Source organism: Megachile rotundata, chromosome 13 (genome assembly GCF_050947335.1).
Source record: "Megachile rotundata isolate GNS110a chromosome 13, iyMegRotu1, whole genome shotgun sequence".
In the NCBI taxonomy this organism is placed as follows: domain Eukaryota; kingdom Metazoa; phylum Arthropoda; class Insecta; order Hymenoptera; family Megachilidae; genus Megachile; species Megachile rotundata.
In genome coordinates, this window is record NC_134995.1 from 16,241,722 (window position 1) to 16,262,015 (window position 20,294).

Here is a 20,294-nt window from a genome sequence, read left to right on the forward strand (position 1 = left end):
TCGTATAGGCAGAAGGAAGGCGGTGTATTCGCGTGGATCGTAACGACGTTCAGAGGTAACGGTTAAAAAATCACCACGTGAAAGTACATAATGGCTCTCGGTATAAAGTAGCTCGATGGTGTATCTCGAAAGTAATAGGGAAGAAAGTTATGGATCTGTAGCGCGATCGAAAGTACCGGTCAATTGAACATTGTTCGATATCGCTGGAAAATATCGCTATCGACTTGTAAGCCTTCCTTTTATCGCTTTCTTTTCGTTATCGATTCGTGCACGCATCGATACTACATTAATAAGCGTAACAGTTCACGATTATTTCTGGTTATTGCTCTAAAAGATGAACTTACGTTGTTCGAACACGAAACGGGATTTTATCGCGTACGCCGTTTGTTCCCATTTCCTACGCGATTATTCGACTAATCGATTCCACGTGCCGCGGAACAGAAGAATCGAAGAAAAAAGGAGAACGATGTAAGATCGGAGGAACGCGATCACCGTTGCAAAATCGAATTAGCCACGCGATCTCTATTAAAGCGTCACTCGCGACATCCCGGTGACGTTTTCGAACGATTACAGCACCGCGATCACGATCGGAATCCGGATCTCCGAACGTGATTAACCGCGTCAGACGAGATTCAAGATCGCGTCGCAACCGCGTCTAATATTATCGGAATTCGGAGTTACGCCTAACTTAAACGCTATTGTAAGACGAAATCGTGGCAAAAACACGCGTAGTCTCGCGTTCTGACATTTTCTAGACGTCTGCTCGGTCTAGACGTTCCCCTACAGCGATTTGTCCTGCTCGTCCAAGGAAAAAAGCGTGAATTCACGCTGACGCGACCGATCTTACCGATAGAAGCGAAGAATAGAGACCTCTCGGACGGGATATTTGCCTGTTTTTTCTCCTTTTTTCTTTCGCGCCGTCTAAGCGGTCCGTGGAAAAAATTGTTTTCATCGACCGAAAGAGCAATACGGTGTCATTGTTAATCGCGCGATCGATGGATATTACGGAGACGGCTGCAAATGAGCAAAACCTATAATAACATCGTTTATTCGATCGCGTTTCTAACCCGACAACGTAACGTTTACGACGAATAAAATCGGCACAACGATAGAAAGGTTAGCTCGTAAACCCGAAACGCAACCTACGTACATCGAAAACGCAGCAACGAGCTGCTACAGCACAACGATCCGATTAACGCGAGCACCATTATCTTGTCGAGAGGTAAGCCTTTGCCGTCTGAAAGCGTTGCAAAAGTTCGCGCTAATGCTCGGTTATTAACGAGTTCAAGTTTTCCTAATAACCATTCGCTCTTTAATCGAAAGAACGGATCCTAACGATTATCTTCGGTTACCTAACCGCTATTCGTAACATCCGAACTACCGTGAACGTACGTTGCCTTTTTATCCCGATAGAAGGAGTACCTTATCAACCGTACCAATCTACGACCTTAACCCGATAATTATTACCGTGCTTTCATCCACGAAGCGGTTCAACGAGAAGATCAATGACTATCCGATATCGCGTCGAAGGTTAATCCTTGTATCCTTGAATCTTCAGTGCTCTTCAATTTAATTCTCTTAACCGAAAGATATCGGACCTTTCCCTCCTTCGTACTCGTAAGCTTCAAAGCGTCGTTCGTTAATTTTCTCGCTTCGCTAAAGTCGCAAACTATTTCGTAAGAATATCTGTTCGAGAAAACGCGACGCGCGAGGAGCCAACGCGAAAGAAACGACGCTTGTTAAACGACGATAAATTAAATGCGCGAAGTGTATGCTACCTGTGCGAGATACTCGAAGGAATCTCATAAACCTCGGTAGGAAATTCTTTATTAAAACATTTATCTAGGAATTTAGATCAGTAGAGAAGTCACGCGAGCGATTATCCGTGAAACCTGTTTGGAATAATAACTCGCATACCGTTCACCTTCTTTACGATGCACTTTGTCCCAAACAAAGTTTACGTACGTTGCTCTTAACCCTTTCGCTACTAAGGGCGATTACAGCGGTTCGCCTTGAAACCACCGACCAATATTTCGATGTTCGGTACACGTGTACGAATAGAACAATAGTCGCTATCGCGAGGCATTAGATCGGCATCGGTCGGAATTCGAAGGAAACATGCTCGACGCGTTGCTCGTCGAGCGTAAAAATGAAATTTCCTCCGAAATGTTACGCGCGAAACATTCGAGCGATACAGTCGAATTACGCGAGCCCAAATTGAATTTCGAAAGTACGAGAGATCGCTTGTATAGTCGGCTCCGTAGAATCATGATTCCGTTCGTAATAGATTATTTCAGCCGATCTCGATCGTTCGATCCCATTGTCCTTCCACTTTCGATTCTTAGGCCATTTCCTCGTTGAATTGTCGCGGTTAAGTGGAGCGAACAGGGAGAACGCAGAGACAAAAACGAAAAGACCGAAGGACAACGACGCGACGAACCGGTCAATTATCGCGCGATACGTGTACTCGTAAAATTGGAAAATTAATTGCGCGGGTCGTCGACAAGGATCGTTACGAAAGTCTAACGAAGGTTTAGTCATTGAACGAACTGGAAAATCGAATCGGAGCACGAGACAAGATTCCGTCACCTTGATTATCGATTCTCTACTTTTTTCGTTTTAATCGAAAGTTGTCGAACCGTTCAAACGATTCTCGACGATCCTGTATTTCCATCTGCGCGTATAATCGACTCGTTCCAAGTCCGAATACGCGGTCAAATTAACGGCAAATGGAACACGAGACCGTACATGCAAAATCATCGTGCAAGGTGTTTCTGGTTGCCTTCTGGTGCGGCCTGGAAAACACGGACAAAATTCTTCCGCGTGACGGTTCGACGCAAATCACACCTTGATCCAATAAATCGTAACCGCTCGATAACCGATACATGTTTCTACGTTCTCCAGCTGTTCGATCGTTTAATCCGAAAGAAAAAAAAAGAAACAAATATTCGATGAATGAAAGAGCTGTTTTAATTGAACCAGTCCATCGACGGTACCGTCTCGAGGATCGATAGTGGCATTGAAAATCCGACCGAGCTAATACTGTCTCGCGTCGACCGTTACTTTTTCCTATTGGAGCGAATCGAAATTGTCGTCGGTGAACTGTCCCGAAACTCGGAAAACATCGAAGATTCGGCAAGAAATCGTCGTCGATCGGTCGACGAAGAGAGACGACGACCGACCTTGAACCGGCCACGCATTCCGTCAGTCCTTGATACGCCGGAATCGTCTCGGTATAATTTATGAGAACATTCAGCAGTCTATTCCGTTGCCGGAACCGTGATCCGTCACGTAGAGGAGCCGCGTATCCGCGAAGTAAGCGGTTTCGACTCGCAAACTGAGTCATACGATCTGTCGCTATTTTTGCATGTCGTGATACATCGCGTAGACACGTTTCGCGATGAATGAAACAGTTACATCCTTTTCCTGTTCGTTCCGTCGAGCAGCGATAAATCTGGTTCACGAAATTCGCCGAGAGTTCGCGTCACCACCGGAAGTGGACGTTCCTCGGGCTTCCGTTCTAGACGGATTCAGCTCATGGACGTTCGATGCGCGTGACGCGCCGAGTAAATTGCTGGTTTGTTACTCGGAAGGCGGTGCAAACCAGCGAACAAGCAATTAGAAATACGAATGCACCTTTTTATGAGGTCACCGCGTTGCCTTCGCGCGACAGGCTCGTTAGTCGATTTTCCATCCTCGATTCTCCTTCGTCGACGATTCTATTCCACGAAAACTTTCGATCCGTTCAACCTTCGAGCGAAAACTCGTTCCGTTCGATCATCACGATTACGCTCTCCTTCGTCTATTCGCGAAAATCAAGATTAACTAAAATCGAGCGACACCGTCCCCGTTCGTTTCGCGTTGGCGCTTCATTTCCCATGAGTAAACAATTGCGAAAAATTGTAGAAAATCGTGAGAACCTATTGTCGAGACACGAGAGAAATGCAAGGACGCGTAACGCGTTGACGCCTCGCATTGCAGAAATATCGTACATGGTTCGGTGAAATAATCTGCTCGAGAGAGCTGCTCGAGCCGTCTAAATTTGCGTAACAGTAAATTCCACGAGGTACGCGATCCAGCTCTTTGATCGAACGATTACGACACGCTCGCGTCAAGAGTGTACGCGCGCAATCAAATCCCGTCAACGAAACTGGCAATTTCGCGTCAAAGTAAACGAACACTCTGTCACGACCGACAGTTTTATCATTTTGTCGTAGCGGTTCGAATTAGCGGCTCGCACGATTCGAATAATCGGACGATTGCAATTTGCCAGATTATAACTGCAACCGTCGATAAATCGCCTAACTTCGTTATCGTCGCTGTTTTCCCATTTACGATACGAAATACCAACATCGCGTAAGCCAGGAAAATCAATATTCCGGACACTCGGTAAAAAAAAAACCGGTACATGTGGCGCCATCTCTCCGGCGAACTACACGCATCGGATACACCTGCTTGGTTAGTTCGTTTCCTCTACGGCTAGATGGCGCAACCTTTATCGTCTACGGAACACTTTATCTTATGGTTGACACGATCGATAACGATTGACCAGGTAGTGCCATCTAGCGGGAGGAGGAGCGAACTAATCTAGCAGGTGTTTCCAATGCGTGTAGTTCAGCCCGTTCGCCGGAGAGATGGCGCCACTTGTACCGTTCTCAGGTGCAGCGTTTATTCGATTCTCTATGTATTGTTGGTAGAGCAACTTGCGAGCGTGAAGAAAACGTAAAAACGCGTAATGTTGCGAGAAAATCCAACTCTTTGTTACGTTAGTTTCGTGTTTGGCCGCTAGAGAACACCATCGGTAATGTTTTCGGACAACAAGCGCGAGAATTCAAATGTTATAATACATGTAAGAACGAAATCCAAGACGATAATTATTCCAACGTCGTCCTTCACGTAGATCGTATCGATCGATGTACTTTGGCTGACAACCTGTACCCTTGCCTACTTCACGATTGTAATCGTGAGTAACGTTCCCTGATTCTCTATCGATCGTATCAGCGATCAGTAATTACTCTAATTGCGTTAACCGACTCTGCATCGTCGGTTTTAGATCAGCGTTCATTCATCGTCTTTCTCGTTCTTGAACATAAGTTCGTGCGCTTTCGATGCATACGTAATTAACAATTTCAACGATCCTCTTTCGAATTAACAAACTTATCTCTCAACAATATCTCGAGATTGTCCTTCGCTATCGTTCGAGGAATAGAGTCGAAACGATTACAGATTACAGTCGAGATAATCTTCTTCGCGATTCTTTCGACAATAAGGCAGTATACGTTATTTAATCGTGAATACGGTTAATATTTAAATTGTCATCAGTTTCGCGAGTTAAAAACGCGACAATAAATTTTCTTCTCGACGACATTATCGTTGCCAAGAACGGTAATTTTCTGCTGTCTACACGGGAATAGAGACGCAAAAGAAGGTTGAACGTTACTCAATCGCGAGTACACGCGAGCTGACAATGACTGCGTAATACGGAGAAAACTCGTGGCGAAAAGTCTCGAACACCGATGCGTTACCTGTTATACACGGCACCAACTATCGAAAAGACGTGTCGTGCGCGTCCTCTGCTTCCGGCTCTTCGGTTCATTACGATCTTTTCGAAAATTTCCTAAACGGTGTAACGTATTTTTATATACGGTCCCTCGTATTCTTCGAACGCGTACAAAGAGTATCGAAGAAAGAAAGAGGCGTGAAGCGTCAACGAGGATCAAGTCGTTTAATTATCGTCTGTCTCGTATTACAATTTAAATTTAAAGAAACAACGAAATGTCCAGATCCCCTCTCGGCGTAGACGGATAAGTGACGCGCTGCGCGCTCGAATTTCAAACAGCGACGAAAATGAAAAGAAGAAGATCGCCTTGAAACTCGCGTTTCTCGGTACTCGCGGTGAAAGATTATCAAAACGATTCATAAATCTACTCGCGGTAACAAATATTTTTCCTCTTCCAAATTACGTTTTACCGCGAGCGTTCTTGTAAATCATCTTCGAGCTTCGACGAGGGAAGTTAACGCGTTCGATCGATCGAAACGACTCGTCTATTTAATCGAGCGATCTTATCGCAGACTAGATCCATTTCGAATAATCGAGTTCTCGTAATACCGGTAACGAGTAATCAACGCTTTCCCACGTTTCATCGACTGTCTCGTAATAACGCCGACAATTGCTCGCCTTCTGTCGCGCAATTCGATGTAATCGTCATTTTTGCGGCAAACCAACGCACAGATTTCCGCGTACGGTGACAGCTCGAAATTGAAATGTACTTTTATTACCATTAACTCTCGAGACTCGTTAATCTAAATTAGATTGTGCATCCGCGAGCTAAGTACCGGAACAGTCGTTCTTCGTCGCTTCGGACGCATCGGATCTGTCGGAGGGCGTGGACAGTAAGATACGGTAAAATAAGAACGCTTCTGTCTTAATTCTTCCAATTAACTACAATTTCATTCTTTTTTCGCTACACGTTACCGCGCTCCTCGTTCTTTTGCCACCCTATACAAACACTATATTAATTTTCCAAAATCCTCGAAGAAATTTTCAAACGGTTCTAACGCTTCTATACGTCGATGGAATTTTCTTCGATAGTCGTGATCGTACCCGAAACGAGAAAAAGAAATAAAATAATTTGTTAATCTCGAAGGCGATTAAGAAAAAATTGAGAAGAAACGCACGGCTGCGTTCCGTAAACGTTCCCGTACTTGAACTCGGAATTGCGGCCAGGACGTGGGAGCTGTACCTCGTGCAGCCATTATCTCCAGATGGGATTAGCATTGTCGTGGTTGTTCGCTGGGAGAATAAGAAGCGCGTTTTTCAAGCGCTTCGATCGCGTACGATACATCTGACGAAGGAGACATTGAAACCTGAATTCGTCGCGTCCTTCGCCTCGTTGCGCCGCTCCGTGCCGCGCCGCGTTCATTCGCTTTCCTTCGCGAACACCCTCCGTCAAAATTAACCGTCCGCGTACTTTACGAGTTAACGGAAATTTTCCGATAAAATTATTAACTCGATATAATATAAGAACGATCGGTCAAGGTCCGAACTATAGATACGGCGACTCGCGTTCCAGATCATCGTCGAACTATCCCAATGGAACGGTACAGGGTGCGGTTGTTTACGATTTTCTCGACGATCGGTTTAGTCACCGACATGCCGTGTACAAATTACGCGAAAACGAGTATACACGAGTAACGATCGCCTTGAACGAGCGGTCGTGAATATAAATCGAAGACTTTACTCTGCATCCTTTCCCACGGTTCGATATCGTCGTCTCCGAGAAATAGCGTTATAAAAGGCTCTCCGTGGTCCAACGATAGGCAACCGCGTTCGACAACTAATTTCCGAACTTCTGAACTTTCAAGTTCGCGGTCCTTCTCGTACCTCTCCCTACGCTCTTAGATATTCGATCGGATTTCATTTATTTATATCACATTATACATGCTTCGAATGTTTGTTCTCGCTGAAGAGGTACAAACTCTACGGACGGAAGATCGCGATTAATCGCGACGAACAATGAGTATTGACAGCGGCGTATAAATGTACAATTATATCTCGGCAACTTCCCACAGTCGCGGTATCGTTATTAAAACTTGCAAAATTGTGAATCACGGGTTGAATTAAAGGCTGATGCGACGGTGACACAATGGGCGCTTGAATTCTCAGGAAAGACAGGTAGGCCAGGCGAAGCAGGAAGCGACATCGATGAGATTACTTCTACAAGATAATTGCATAATTATACCCGTGGATCGTGATGAATCATCTGCCGTCCTATCGCCCATCGAATCATTCTACTTCTTTTTTATCTTCGTTTTCGTGGAATCAACGATCTATGTTTCATATGCAAAGTGGAACACGTACTCGTATTGCGCGCTCGTCGTCGAGTCTTTTTTATCTACGCGGCCGTATCCCACAATTTTCCTCGCAATTTCGACTCGGTCGATTTTCCGAGAATTCGAAGGATCGAAAACGTTTCGTTTCGATGAAATTGAACGTCCGATTGTCGAACGGCTTCGGTAGGCGCGCGCTGGCTTCGCGGACAATGGGACTCGTTCAGACCCGCCGTCGACGACGCTTGTCAACGCGAAGGCTTCGGACTTTCGTAATCGGTAACCGAGATTCTCGTTCGGCCGTTCTTCTATACGTTTGCCGATAATATCGTAAATACGCCGTAACAATTAGGATATCTCGAAAAATAGTTAGGACTCCCTTCCTATCCGACGCGATGTATCCTCCCACGCGACGAGACATCGTCGCGACGACAACGCGACGAGGTGTATTCGGATCCCCACCTTTTGCCACGGATGACCTCTCTCGTTCGAACTGCTTCACATGGATAAATGTACACTTGGCGTCGCGTCGACCACGAGGCCTTTAACGACGCCAGAACGAAACAACCTCTCGTCGTTGGCATCGCGTTTATCCGTGTGCATCATCGCGATCGGCGTGTCCGTTGATTGATCGATCGATCGATCGAAGAGGAAGCCCTCGTTGCAGCAAGGGCCGAGATAGACGTCGCCTCTTAGTAAGTCAGCCTCTTTGAATCGACGATATCGATTTCTCGTGAAACTCGTGGTGTTCGTTCGTTGTTTGCCGACCTACTCGAAGGGGGAAAGTGGCTGACTCTATTTCGACGAGGGTGAAACGGTTAACTGTTAGTCGAGAACGCTAACGGTTAGACAATCGTACGAGGGTGCAAGTGCTCGGCTTTTCCCCGATCGTTGAGATTTCTGGGCCGAGATCTTTACGATGGCGAAACAACCTAATTATTTCGGGGGTCTAAATTTTCTTATCGCGCTAAACAATTATTTGATCCTTTCCGGAACGTTGAGAATATCTGTTTCATAAAACATCGTTAAACGCATCGGTTTCGATCGTAACCGCGTTAAACGTAGTAAATCATAAATCGTATCGTTCGAAGAGAAACAGGTGACGAGGTACGCGGTACGTTCCCTGAATATCGCGGTAGTTTCTCACGAGTCAGCCTTATTAGCGCTAACACGAATACAATCGATTTGCGGCAAGTATCTAACGTTCAAGGACGGAGGATCTACGAGACGATCGCGGATGACCTACTGCTCTGCATGAACAGCCTAGAAATGCTGGAAGGAAATACGTAACTCGAACACGTAACACGTGGCCGTGAAGTGAACAAATGAATTGCACGTAAACGTTTTCAGCTTCCAGTACCGTGGCATAATTTATGAAAACAATATAATATCTACCGCGCTATAATCTTATTCGTTACCGCTGATCGAGTCTCGATGGAAGGAAACGTACCTTCGTTCGGGATTCGAGATCGAAGTGCGAAAATTAAGAACGCGAATTACGATTTTAACATCCCTTTTTCAGACGATGCCGGCTTGGATTATTTTTACTTTGCTCCCTTGCGTTGCGGCTCAATTGGATTTACCTTCGTCCAGAGAGAATTCTCGAGACAACTACGACAGACGTCTTCCGCCCACCGAAGCGGATTTAGAAGATATTTTGGCGAGATTGGACTTTTTAGGCACCGAAAGATGCAGCGCGAACGTCGCCTCGCAATGGGCCTACGAAACGGACGTAAACGAATATACTCAACTGCAAGCGGTAAATATTAATTATTCGAATTCTATCGAAATTCTATGCGCACGAGTGGCGACAACTCGACGAAATCGTGGCCAAAATACCCGCATGGATTCGCTATCGCGCGACCAGAGAAATTTTGGGCTATCGGGGACTAGATAACCTTATCTCTGAAATTACTTTCACCGATTCTACTTAACGAGTGAATTTTCCTCTCTTCGGGCATTGGACATTTCTTGATGACGACGAAACTTCATCGTCGGACCTCGACCTGTTCTACGAATCGGCACACGAGACGCGATCCTGGAGTGGTGGAGAGGAATCGCACACGAGGATTTCTCCGAGGATGGGCGGTCTGCATTGTCCGCGAGAGGCCGAACACCTCCGCGGGAAATATTCCCAGCCATTGTGAAGATATATACCGAAGAATTTCGCAAGAACGAGCCATCAGCCAGAATGGTCGCGGAGGTTCCGACGAGAACGGAAAAAGAGCGCTTCAGCCTTCAACGCGAAATCCGTCGGACGAATCGCGTGATGCTAATGATAATCGTTGGCTTCTTCCAACTATAATAGTTCCTTCTTCTTCTCCTTGCGTTTCGCGAAAACGCTTCGAATCCTTTACCGCAACCTTACCGTCGCGTCGTTTAGTTTGTAGCTTTCTAGGGCGGTCCCTTACTTCGTTACTCATTTTTCTTATCCAACACAGTTTTTCCCCTGTAATCTCGGTAAGGATGCAGATAGCTTTATCGGTAACGGTAAACTCGTCGCTTCGAACCAGTTCTGCACGAACGATCACCTTCGAACAGATTATCACCTTGTTGTCTACCTTAAGCTTTCGACTCGAGTATTTCTAACGCGACTATTCGGAATCCCGATATATTTTCAAATTTCCCCTGACGAACGATTTCTATCGAAACTTTGATATTTTCAGTTGGAGTCGCAGAGAATATACGCGGATTTTCAAAACCAAGCATGGTTTCTGATATCGAGAATCGATAGGAACAACGTTAGAGATCCCGTGACCAGAAGACGTCTCAGATATTTATCGGTAGTTGGACCGTCTGCGCTTCCTCCGGATCAATTGGACAGGGTAACTAACTTAACGCGTCTATACGTATATTCGCGTTCGTAGCTATATTATAGCGTATATCTTACCAGTAAGAGAAAATCATTCGTCTTTTTTCCTATTCCTTTTCACAGTACAATCGTGTGATCAACGACATGCTGGCAGTTTACAACGAAGCGAATATTTGCGCGTACAACGATCCCTTCCGATGCGGATTACGTTTATACCCAGGTAATTAATCGTTCGAAATTAAAAACGTCTTCTATTAGGAATTTCAGGACACGATCGCATCCTTTTAAGAACGATTACGTACGAGTTTCTCTACGAGCGTGAGTTACGTGTTCGTTCGTTCTTACAAAGGCTACATCGATCGAGTAAATGAACCGTAAAGCGAGCAGAGTCGTTGAAAAGATAGTAAACTTCCGCGTTCGGGCCTCGATCGTACCATATGGTTTACGCGTGTACGCTCGCGCGTATCGGAAAAGCCATCTTCCAAAAAGTAGTTTTATTTCTTTCAGACATATCGCAGATCATGGCGAGGAGTCGTAATTGGGACGAATTGCAGTACGTGTGGACGGAATGGAGAAGACGAAGCGGAATGAGGATCAAGGATCTTTACCAACAACTGGTGGTTTTGAATAACGAAGCGGCTCGATTGAATAGTATGCCGAATAACCGTTTAACTTATCAAGCAAGATCGTAAATCTTGCTCGAATAACCATTGACGCGTAACCAACGAAACTCCTCTATTTATTCAGATTTCACCGACGCAGCGGAATACTGGATGTTCCCTTACGAGTCTCCGAATCTGCAGCAAGATATCGACGAAGTTTGGGAAATGATACGACCATTGTACGAAGAATTGCACGCGTACGTTCGGAGGAAACTTCGAGATTTGTACGGACCCGAGAAAATCGCCGCTCACGCTCCACTTCCGGCTCATATTCTCGGTACCGACATACTCCTAATTCGATCAAATTTATCGAATATATTCGTTTATAACGGGAACGTAATTAACGTTAATAGGAAACATTTGGGCACAATCCTGGACCAATATCATCGACGTTACTTTACCTTATCCAGGAAAGAATTACATAGACGTTACGCAGGAAATGCAAGCGCAGGTAACGACCACGTATCGCGTAATCGTAGTCGGAGAAACGAATTTAGACGAGATAATGAATTCGGTCGGAGCACGACTCATTGTGTTTCCTAGTAGAATCGAAAGTAAAACCGTTACGATTCGAAAGTAATAGCGAAGCAACGAAGAATTTGTAAAAGCGTTACTTCGCCCCGTCCGTCTTCCTCGATATCCTTTATCGAACTCGTCGCTAAGACCTAGAAATGTCTCGTTGCTTCTTTTAGGGGTATACGCCTATAGAGATGTTCCGTATCGCGGAAGAATTTTATCTGTCCATGAACCTGAGCGCCATGCCACCGGAATTCTGGGCCGGAAGCATAATAGCGGACCCAGGAGATCGGCCGTTGATTTGCCAAGCTTCTGCGTGGGACTTTTGCAATCGTTTAGATTACAGGTAATTGATTGCGCGCGACCGATAAACGCGATCCTTTCCGTGTTTTTTTACCTTCGATTCGATCAGGATCAAGATGTGTACCAAGGTTACCATGAAGGACTTGATCACGGTGCATCACGAGATGGCCCACATTCAATATTTCCTGCGATACAGCGGATTGCCGCGGGAATTTCGGGACGGCGCTAACCCAGGTATCCTCGTTTTACCAATAAATTATCAATAAATTAGTAAATTCCTAATTCTAGTTAATAACGACATTAAACGATATCGCGTTAAGGAAGAAATCTTCGAGAAAAATAACTAGAAGTTATTCGAGCATAGAACCGAGATTTCCGAGAATTCCGAGAAACGCGACAGAACGACACGCGATGCCACACGGTGGACGACGCGCGATTCTTACGTAAGCGGTTCGCTCGATTTCCGGTAGGCGGTAGGCGGTCCGCGGCAACTTTTACAGGTAATAGCGCGAAAGCGAGAGCGAGAGCGACACGCTCCAGCTAGATTCGCGCGCGAGCGTACTCTCCACGCTCAGCGCCGTGCGCGAGATCGTTCGAATATTTTTATTACTGCCACGTATAATCGCGCTTTCACCGTTCCATAAACAAACCGAATATCGACTATAAGCGCGAATACGAATCTTCAACGACCTTGGCTACGTTCCTCGATTCTTCCTCTCCTTTCGTGTCCATCTAATTATCTTTATCGTCTTTCGTTATTCCTCGATAACGAACGATTATTATTTTGCTCGATTCAGGATTCCACGAAGCTGTGGGCGAAGCTGTCGCGCTAAGCGTGGCAACTCCACACCACCTTCAAACTCTAGGTTTAGCCAATAAATATATCGACGAGGGAAGCGCGGACATTAATTACCTGTTCAGCTTGGCGATGGAGAAATTAGTGATGCTACCGTTCAGCATCGCCATGGATAGGTGGCGATGGGACGTGTTTCGCGGTTACGTGACCAGGGAGGATTACAACTGTCATTGGCATCGACTGAAGGAACAATATTCCGGAATCAAACCGCCCGTGTTGAGATCGGAAGACGACTTTGACCCTGGCGCCAAATATCACGTTCCAGCGAACATCCCTTACATACGGTGAGTCTTTTCTTGGATCGTATTCGGGATCGCGAGCCCGATCCAGATCGTTGAAATTTTTCGGCTAGCAGGAAGTAAACGGAAACGATTACGTATTTACGCTCCGGTTAATACGTAAACCAGATCGTATGAAACTTTCCCTTTCCTCGACTCTGCTCGAAGTTCGACTAATCGCTCGACCGTTTTTGTTGCGTGTTAATTACCGGTCCGCTTCCGCGTTAACGGATTCGCGAGCTGGAGAAGGGAAAACGATCGTGGCTGGTCGTTTACTTTCAAACTTTTCCGGGAAACTGACGCTCGTTGCGAACGTAACGTTGCGTTACCGTGAATCGCGAAAGTCGAATCAAAGATGATATCGCGAGCTTGATTATCCCTCTCTCTTTAGGATAGAAAACGGGAAATAAACGTTACGAAATCGCCGAGTGTTCGGTGTCGGTGCCATCCGAAATAGAGAATCTCGAATCTAGAGTAGCGACGCGGACCAGGAAAGCGCGTCGCGTTAAGGAAGGAACGGGCTACGAGAATTAAAACGCCGTCGATTTTGTTCTTTGGTTTTATTAGAAAGAAGCGAAAGACAAGGCTGCTCGCCGGACCGAATAAAGGTCGTTTACTCGGTCCTCGATAACCAACAGAATTCTTTGTACAATACAACGTGTACGCGTACAATGTATTGTTAGGTACTCGGGTATAAAAGGGTTACACGCTACGATCTAAGCGAATTACGAGAACTCGTAAATAGCTCAACGTCGATCCCGAGCGACGACATGCTCGAGGGATCGATTACTATAAATAGATTCGCGTCGGAAAGAAAAATCGAAACTCGGACGAGTCGAAGCAACTCGACGCGGTACTCGATGGCGAACGAATTCTTCAATGCTCCCCGTAACTAGACTCGTAGCCACCGTCGTAACCTCCTCCGCCGTAACCTCCTCCGCCATAGTGGCCGTGCACCGATACGGCTACGGGTACCTTGACCGGGTAGGGTACGGGTTTAGCCACAGGCACAGGCACGTGTTTCTCGACCGGTACCGCAACCGGTCGTTCGACGGGTACCTTTACCGGATAAGGCACCGGCTTCTCCACAGGGACAGGTACGTGCTTCTCCACGGGATACGGAGCCGGCACCGGTACCTTAACTTCCACGGGTACCGGCTTCTCCACCGGCACTCCTACCGGTCTCTCCACGTGTACCTTCACGGGATAGGGTACCGGCTTCTCCACGGGAACCGGAACGTGCTTCTCGACGGGCACCGGGTACGGTTTGGGAATATGGACAGGGTACGGCCTTTCTACGGGCACGTTCACCGGGTAGGGAATGGGCTTCTCGACCGGGAACGGTTGAGGCACGTGTTCGATCACCTTGACGGTGTAAGGCACAGGCTTCTCGACCGGGTACGGTTGCGGCACTGGTACCTTTACGGGGTACGGGATCTTCTTCTCGACCGGGTACGGTTGCGGTACGTACACCTTGTGCGGTACCGGTCTTTCTACGGGCACATGGACCGGGTACGGTATCTTCTTCTCTACCGGATAAGGTTGGGGAATGTGTACGGGTACCTTCACCAGAACCTTCACCGGTACAGGTATCTTCTTCTCGACAGGGTACGGCTCGGGCACGGGAACTTTCACCGGGTACGGTATCTCTTTTTCCACCGGATAGTGAACTTTCTTCTCGACCGGATACGGTATCTTCACGCTCTTCTCGATCGTGATTACTTTTACTTTGCCACCCTCTTGGTAACCGTAACCACCTCCGTAACTTTCGTAACCGCCCTCGGATCCACCGCCGTAATCGCCACCCTCTCCACCCGATAGAGCGATTTCGTGTCCACCCCCGTAGTCACCGCCTTCCGCGCCTCCCTCGTAATGACTCAACCCTCGCTTCTCCTGCTTCTTTTCCACTGTCGACTCCGAAGACTCGACGTCCTTCACGGCCTCCTCGCAGACCGACGCGGCCACCAAACCCACCAATATCGTGGTTACCTGAAATCATGGTACGCCCTGTTTTTTGTTTTCTCCTACTAATTTTCTCTTAGTACGAGTCTATTAGTACGTGTAAATTCTCGGATTTACAGCTCGTTACCGAAAATCTCGAAAACTTCGATTCCGCGCTCCGCGTAGAGAGAGAGAGAGAAAAAAAATATACATATATATATTCCGATACTAATGTTCGAAAAATTCCGATTTAAATGCAATTAATCTATACCCTGTACGAAAGAAATAGGGCAGATGCACACGGTACTCACCAAAATGTTCATGTCTTACGGACACTTGAATATCTGGTCGATGTCCAGACTTTACTGGATACTTCCCCCCAAGATACCACCGACTTTATAGCCCGCTTTCCCCCGTCCGTGGATCGCAGCGAGCCCCTCTGTTCACGGAAAAGTGAAACACGGCGGTTCGCGTATGGTTCGCGACGTTATAGCATTTTTCTAAATCCTACCCAGACCGACACGCTGTTTCCATAACAGCGCTCACTGGCGTAGCACGCGTTGGATCCTCTTCCAGGGTGAAAGGAAACGTTCGAGCCTTTGCCGACCACCGCCTCTTGCCGTCTTCGAACAACTACCGTATCATTTTTACGCCGATCATACTGCACCCTGTACAAATATCGATCGATTAACAATTTATGCAACTCGTAGAGGGACAACGTAGAGGGAAACGCTCGAAAGAATTTGAAATTTCGGTTTACTCGATCGATTTCGATGATTCAATAGCGACGAAATCGGTCAGTTTCTGGTAGCGGCAGATTGGAAATGTCGTAACGATAGAAAGGATAAATCTGATTTACATTCACCGCGTTAACGATTAAATTAAATCTCTTAGGCTTCTGCTCTTTCCTTGTTTTATTAACGCGACCCGTCACACGTACGACTTATACATCGTTTTTAATTTAAGGGATCGCAATCAACTTTCAAATATTATAGAATCGAAGAAGCAGCGAACAAGTATAGAAAACGGGCTTTGGATAGCGTTCGTATTATATTGCTATTAATATAGTTATTCAATTTGCCTTGTCCGATCTTTAATCGGTTAGGTCGATAGGAGAAATTTGTGGCGCCGCCACCGACAGATCGACGGCATAATCGATGAACGTTTAAAATCGAAATCGAAGTAAAACGAAGGAAAATGTTGTTGTACGCCATTGATCGCGCAGATTCGCATTCAAAGTACTCGAATCTGTTCCGTCTTTCTTTCTCGAAGGTGTAACTCCTACCATATCGAAAAGTTTCACGGCAGGCAGGAGCAGTGCCCCCTCCGTATCCGGTACCCACGGAAGTACGATAGCGGCGCGTGGCTAAGGCGCTTCCAATCTCGGTCGAGTCCTCTGATCCGCGACGAGATCCTTTGGTCGAACGAAGAAAGCTACAGGAAGGAAGAGGACTCGGATCGGCGGCGGAGTAAGGGAAATGAAAAGCGACGAGAGAGGGAGAGGGTCGTTGGAGGGGAAGAGGGATATACGATCCGGATGGAACTACGATAGAGTCAGAGATCGATCGTGTAGATCCTAGTCGTTTCAACGCGTCGATGCGCTTTAATTGCATCAAGGATCGGAGAAATTATTCGCGAGTCGAATAGAAACGCATGGAATCGAGACAAAATGAACATTCTGCTCGATCGCTGATAGAATATTTATTATTAGTTCAGATAGGAATACTTCGCAAACGCGATAAATGAACGTATCTTGTGCATGAAAGATGGGAATCTTTTCCTGCGCCACAGGCAATATCCACTGTGTTTAATCGCGAGTTTAAGTATCAATTACGTTCTTATGAAAGTGAAACGGCGAGGAAGCATCGAGGAACGAGGTGGAGTCGAGTGAAACGTTGGCTGATTGTTTTGTAACGATGGAAGCGTTAAAAAGAAAAAGAGAACAGTCTCGTGGGATAACTCGCCGGATTATTCGAGCGTAGAATGATCGGTCTGATATAATCACGTATCGATGCACGTTTGTTGTTGATCGATGGAAACCGCTTTACAAGACCGGAAGAAAGATATCTGGTATTACGGGGGGAATTTATAATTCCCGTCTATCGAACAATCTTTCCGCGAGGTTCGCGGCTATTCTCGCGATCAGCGAAAGGTGTACGAGCGGAATTTCCGCGAGCGCGATCGCTCCTCCTCGTATCGCGTATTCTATAGCGTACACGATAGAACGACGCGTGAAGAATTCGCGATGAAGACGTTAACGAGCGAGCACTTCCACGCAAGGAATTTCGTTAAACGTAACAGGAGCCGTAACGCGATTCCGCTTGCCGCGTGTCGATTCCATGCGATAACTTGCACGGTACTATCTACTATACGCTCGGAACGTTCACACGGACATTTCTTTCTGGCGCTATACTTCCCTATAAACGTCAACCTTTCGTCCGTGCAATACTTACGCTTATTACCACGCGCAGAGTACACGACTTTCTATCGAAGCAGCAAACAGGTTAATCGAATGATCTAACAAAGAGACGAAATTACATCGTGGAAAGAACAAGGACCAAAACGACGTCGACTTTTTATTTCTCCTTACAAACTTATTTACTAGAATCTTACATACTCCTGAGTGAAAAGTATTCGAAACGATTTTTTTCTTTTTTTCTTTTTTTCTTTTTTTCTTTTTTTCTTTTTGTACACGAAGAATTCTGAACCCTTTCGTATCCAAGGATCCAGTCAAAATAAATAACAAAGTACTCGAGGCGCTTCCCGGCGAACACGTTTCTAGGATAAGTATCTCGAGATGCTGCGCGATCTTTCGGCCTGCCGTTTCTCGTTCGAATCTTTCCTGTCCTTGAAACCAGTTTTCCAGCGAAGATCAACAGGTACCGGTACCTGTACCCAATAAGGAAACGGTTTCTCGAGCGGAACAGGCACCGGTTTCGTCACGTACACCTCGTAAGGTCTGTCCACTGGTACCTTGACGGGCACGGGATAATGCTTCTTCACTTCCACCTGGACAGGTTTCTCGACAGCGTAGGGCTCGGGTGCAGGTACCTTTACCGGGACGGGTACCGGCCTCTCGACCGGTACCGAATACGGTGCGTCCACAGGAACCTTGATCGGTACACCGTACGGTTTATCGACCGGCACCGGATAGGGTTTCGCGATCTCCACCGGATACGGTTTAGGCACCGGTACGGAATATGGTCGGTCCACCAGCACCTTCACCGGTACAGGTACTCTGCTCTCCACTTGGTAAGGCTGAGGAACTTTAACCGGCACTTTCACCTCGTACGGCACTGTTTTATCGACGGTGTACGGTTGCGGCACCGGCACCGGCACCTCCACGGGTACCTTTTTCTCCACGGTATACGGTTGAGGCACAGCTACCTCCACGGTATACGGTACAGGTCGGTCCACCTTCACCTCGTAAGGTACTTTCTTCTCGACGGTGTACGGTTCAGGCACCTCGACGGGTACGTTGACGAACACTTTGACAGGATACGGGACTCTCTTCTCGACGATGTACGGTTGCGGTACAGGCACCTTCACTTCGTACGGTACGTGTTGATACACCGGATACGGTACCTTCTTTTCGACGGTAACAGGTACCGGCACCTTCTTCTCCACGGTTACCGCTCTCGGCCGCTGCCACGACGAAATCTCGTGGGACGATTCGCTTCTCGGAAATCTTCTCCATTCGTCCTCGACATTGCCCAACCATCCTCCCGTTAGTCTCGATCCCGATAGCCTCGAAACGTATCTCCACGAATCTACCGTGTCGTCCTCTTTTTCACCTTCGTCCTCTAACGACGATGAGCGGCCCTCGAATTTCCTGTTGTACGGAGCCTTCCGGACCGTGGAGTACGATTCTCGTACGGTTTTCGTTTCCGTGGTGGAATTGCCGCTTTCCAGCACCTTCTCCACGGCTCTCTCTGCTGCCCTCTCGGCTGCCTTCTCCACTGCCAACTCCGCAGCCCTCTCGAGATCCTCGCGACGAGTGGCTGAACAGGTCAGAACGATCGACAGCCACGCTAACGCCACGATACTTCGTCGCTGAACAGAATGCGATACATCGATTACCGACTAACTCGCAATTTCCTTTTCTCTATCGATCGATCGATCGTCGCTTTTACGGATTAAAATTGTAAACTCTTAACGAAACGTTAACCCTCCTCTATTTTACCGGGTTCCGACTTATGTTACGCGTTGCAGTAATTTCGAATCGTATAGCGACGATAATATTAAAACGTCGAAATAAAATTTAACGCGACCAGACGACGCGGTGTCGCGAGGAACATACATGACGCATGAAAAGTAGTAGAAGAATACAAACCATGATAACGCGTTTCCATTCGCTACGATAGATAAAGGTATACTGAATTCGAAGCAACGCTGCTCCAGTATTATTTATACAAGGTGGACGACTTTCGCCGGTTCAACCAGCTGGACCTTTATGGACTTGCACTACCTTGTTCGTGACAATTATCCACGGTTAAACGGTCATTGTCTCTCCTGGAAATTAGTTGGTCAAGAATCACGGAAACGCTGGGAAAGAAAGGGTTTATTGTTCCGATCGTAAAATTGTTTCGTTCGCTGCGAAGAAATTCCAAGTACGCGAATTATTGTTAGAAAAACGTTTCTACTATTTTGGTAACCAGAAGTAAAAACCATCTAACCAAAGTAAATCGAAGCTGGTAAATTTGACTCGGAAATAAGAAAAAAATAGTACTTGTCGTTTTCCATCGGGTCCATCGATGAAAAATTCTTATCGATTCCGGGCTACGTAGGTTCTACGATCTCGCGAACGACGCGAGGCGACGCGAGGATACGATTTACGTATCGGCAGATGAAAGCGAACAGCCACTTTCTAGGGGACAATCGTAAAACCCTGATACTTCGTTTCGGTACGAAGAAACGCGCGTTTCGGTTTCGCGGAACTCGCGACCAACAGAATGCCAAACGACCATCTCTCGCTACGTTACTTGTTTTTCTTTTACCGATGTCTTTTCGGCAGCCTGCGAAATTCCCTGGTCAATGATTTATATGTATATATAGAACGGTATATAGTTCGTGCAGTCCGATCACGTTCTTTAATT

General features: G+C 46.6%; 3 protein-coding genes across 6 annotated transcripts in view; 1 reads left to right on the forward strand and 2 right to left on the reverse strand.

Moving 5' to 3' along the window:
• The first annotated feature begins 6,195 nt into the window (after nt 1-6,195).
• The window catches only part of Ance-3 (angiotensin-converting enzyme Ance-3), a 34,821-nt gene continuing 20,722 nt past the window's right edge, over nt 6,196-20,294 (forward strand). The window contains exons 1-10 of one of the 4 annotated variants that reach the window (XM_012297925.2): nt 6,196-6,403; nt 9,353-9,589; nt 10,497-10,655; nt 10,766-10,862; nt 11,150-11,293; nt 11,390-11,581; nt 11,658-11,755; nt 11,997-12,166; nt 12,233-12,357; nt 12,921-13,263. In XM_012297925.2, the coding sequence (XP_012153315.2) occupies nt 9,356-9,589; nt 10,497-10,655; nt 10,766-10,862; nt 11,150-11,293; nt 11,390-11,581; nt 11,658-11,755; nt 11,997-12,166; nt 12,233-12,357; nt 12,921-13,263 (1,562 nt within the window). In that variant the 5' untranslated portion in view covers nt 6,196-6,403; nt 9,353-9,355. Of the gene's footprint in view, nt 6,404-8,283; nt 8,526-9,352; nt 9,590-10,496; nt 10,656-10,765; nt 10,863-11,149; nt 11,294-11,389; nt 11,582-11,657; nt 11,756-11,996; nt 12,167-12,232; nt 12,358-12,920; nt 13,264-20,294 lie in introns of those variants that run through there. The other 3 variants (XM_012297928.2, XM_076539152.1, XM_012297923.2) reach the window with 3 other exon arrangements.
• On the reverse strand, nt 13,803-15,651 carry LOC105664238 (uncharacterized). The gene is made up of 2 exons (XM_012297919.2): nt 15,510-15,651; nt 13,803-15,246 (listed from the first exon to the last, which is right to left on the reverse strand). Exons 1-2 carry the CDS (start codon nt 15,519-15,521, stop codon nt 14,134-14,136), a joined length of 1,125 nt encoding a protein of 374 aa, XP_012153309.1. The 5' UTR covers nt 15,522-15,651; the 3' UTR covers nt 13,803-14,133.
• On the reverse strand, nt 17,750-19,614 carry LOC105664264 (uncharacterized). The gene is made up of 2 exons (XM_076539176.1): nt 19,532-19,614; nt 17,750-19,251 (listed from the first exon to the last, which is right to left on the reverse strand). The coding sequence occupies exons 1-2, from the start codon at nt 19,532-19,534 to the stop codon at nt 17,977-17,979; spliced, it is 1,278 nt and encodes a 425-aa protein (XP_076395291.1). The 5' UTR covers nt 19,535-19,614; the 3' UTR covers nt 17,750-17,976.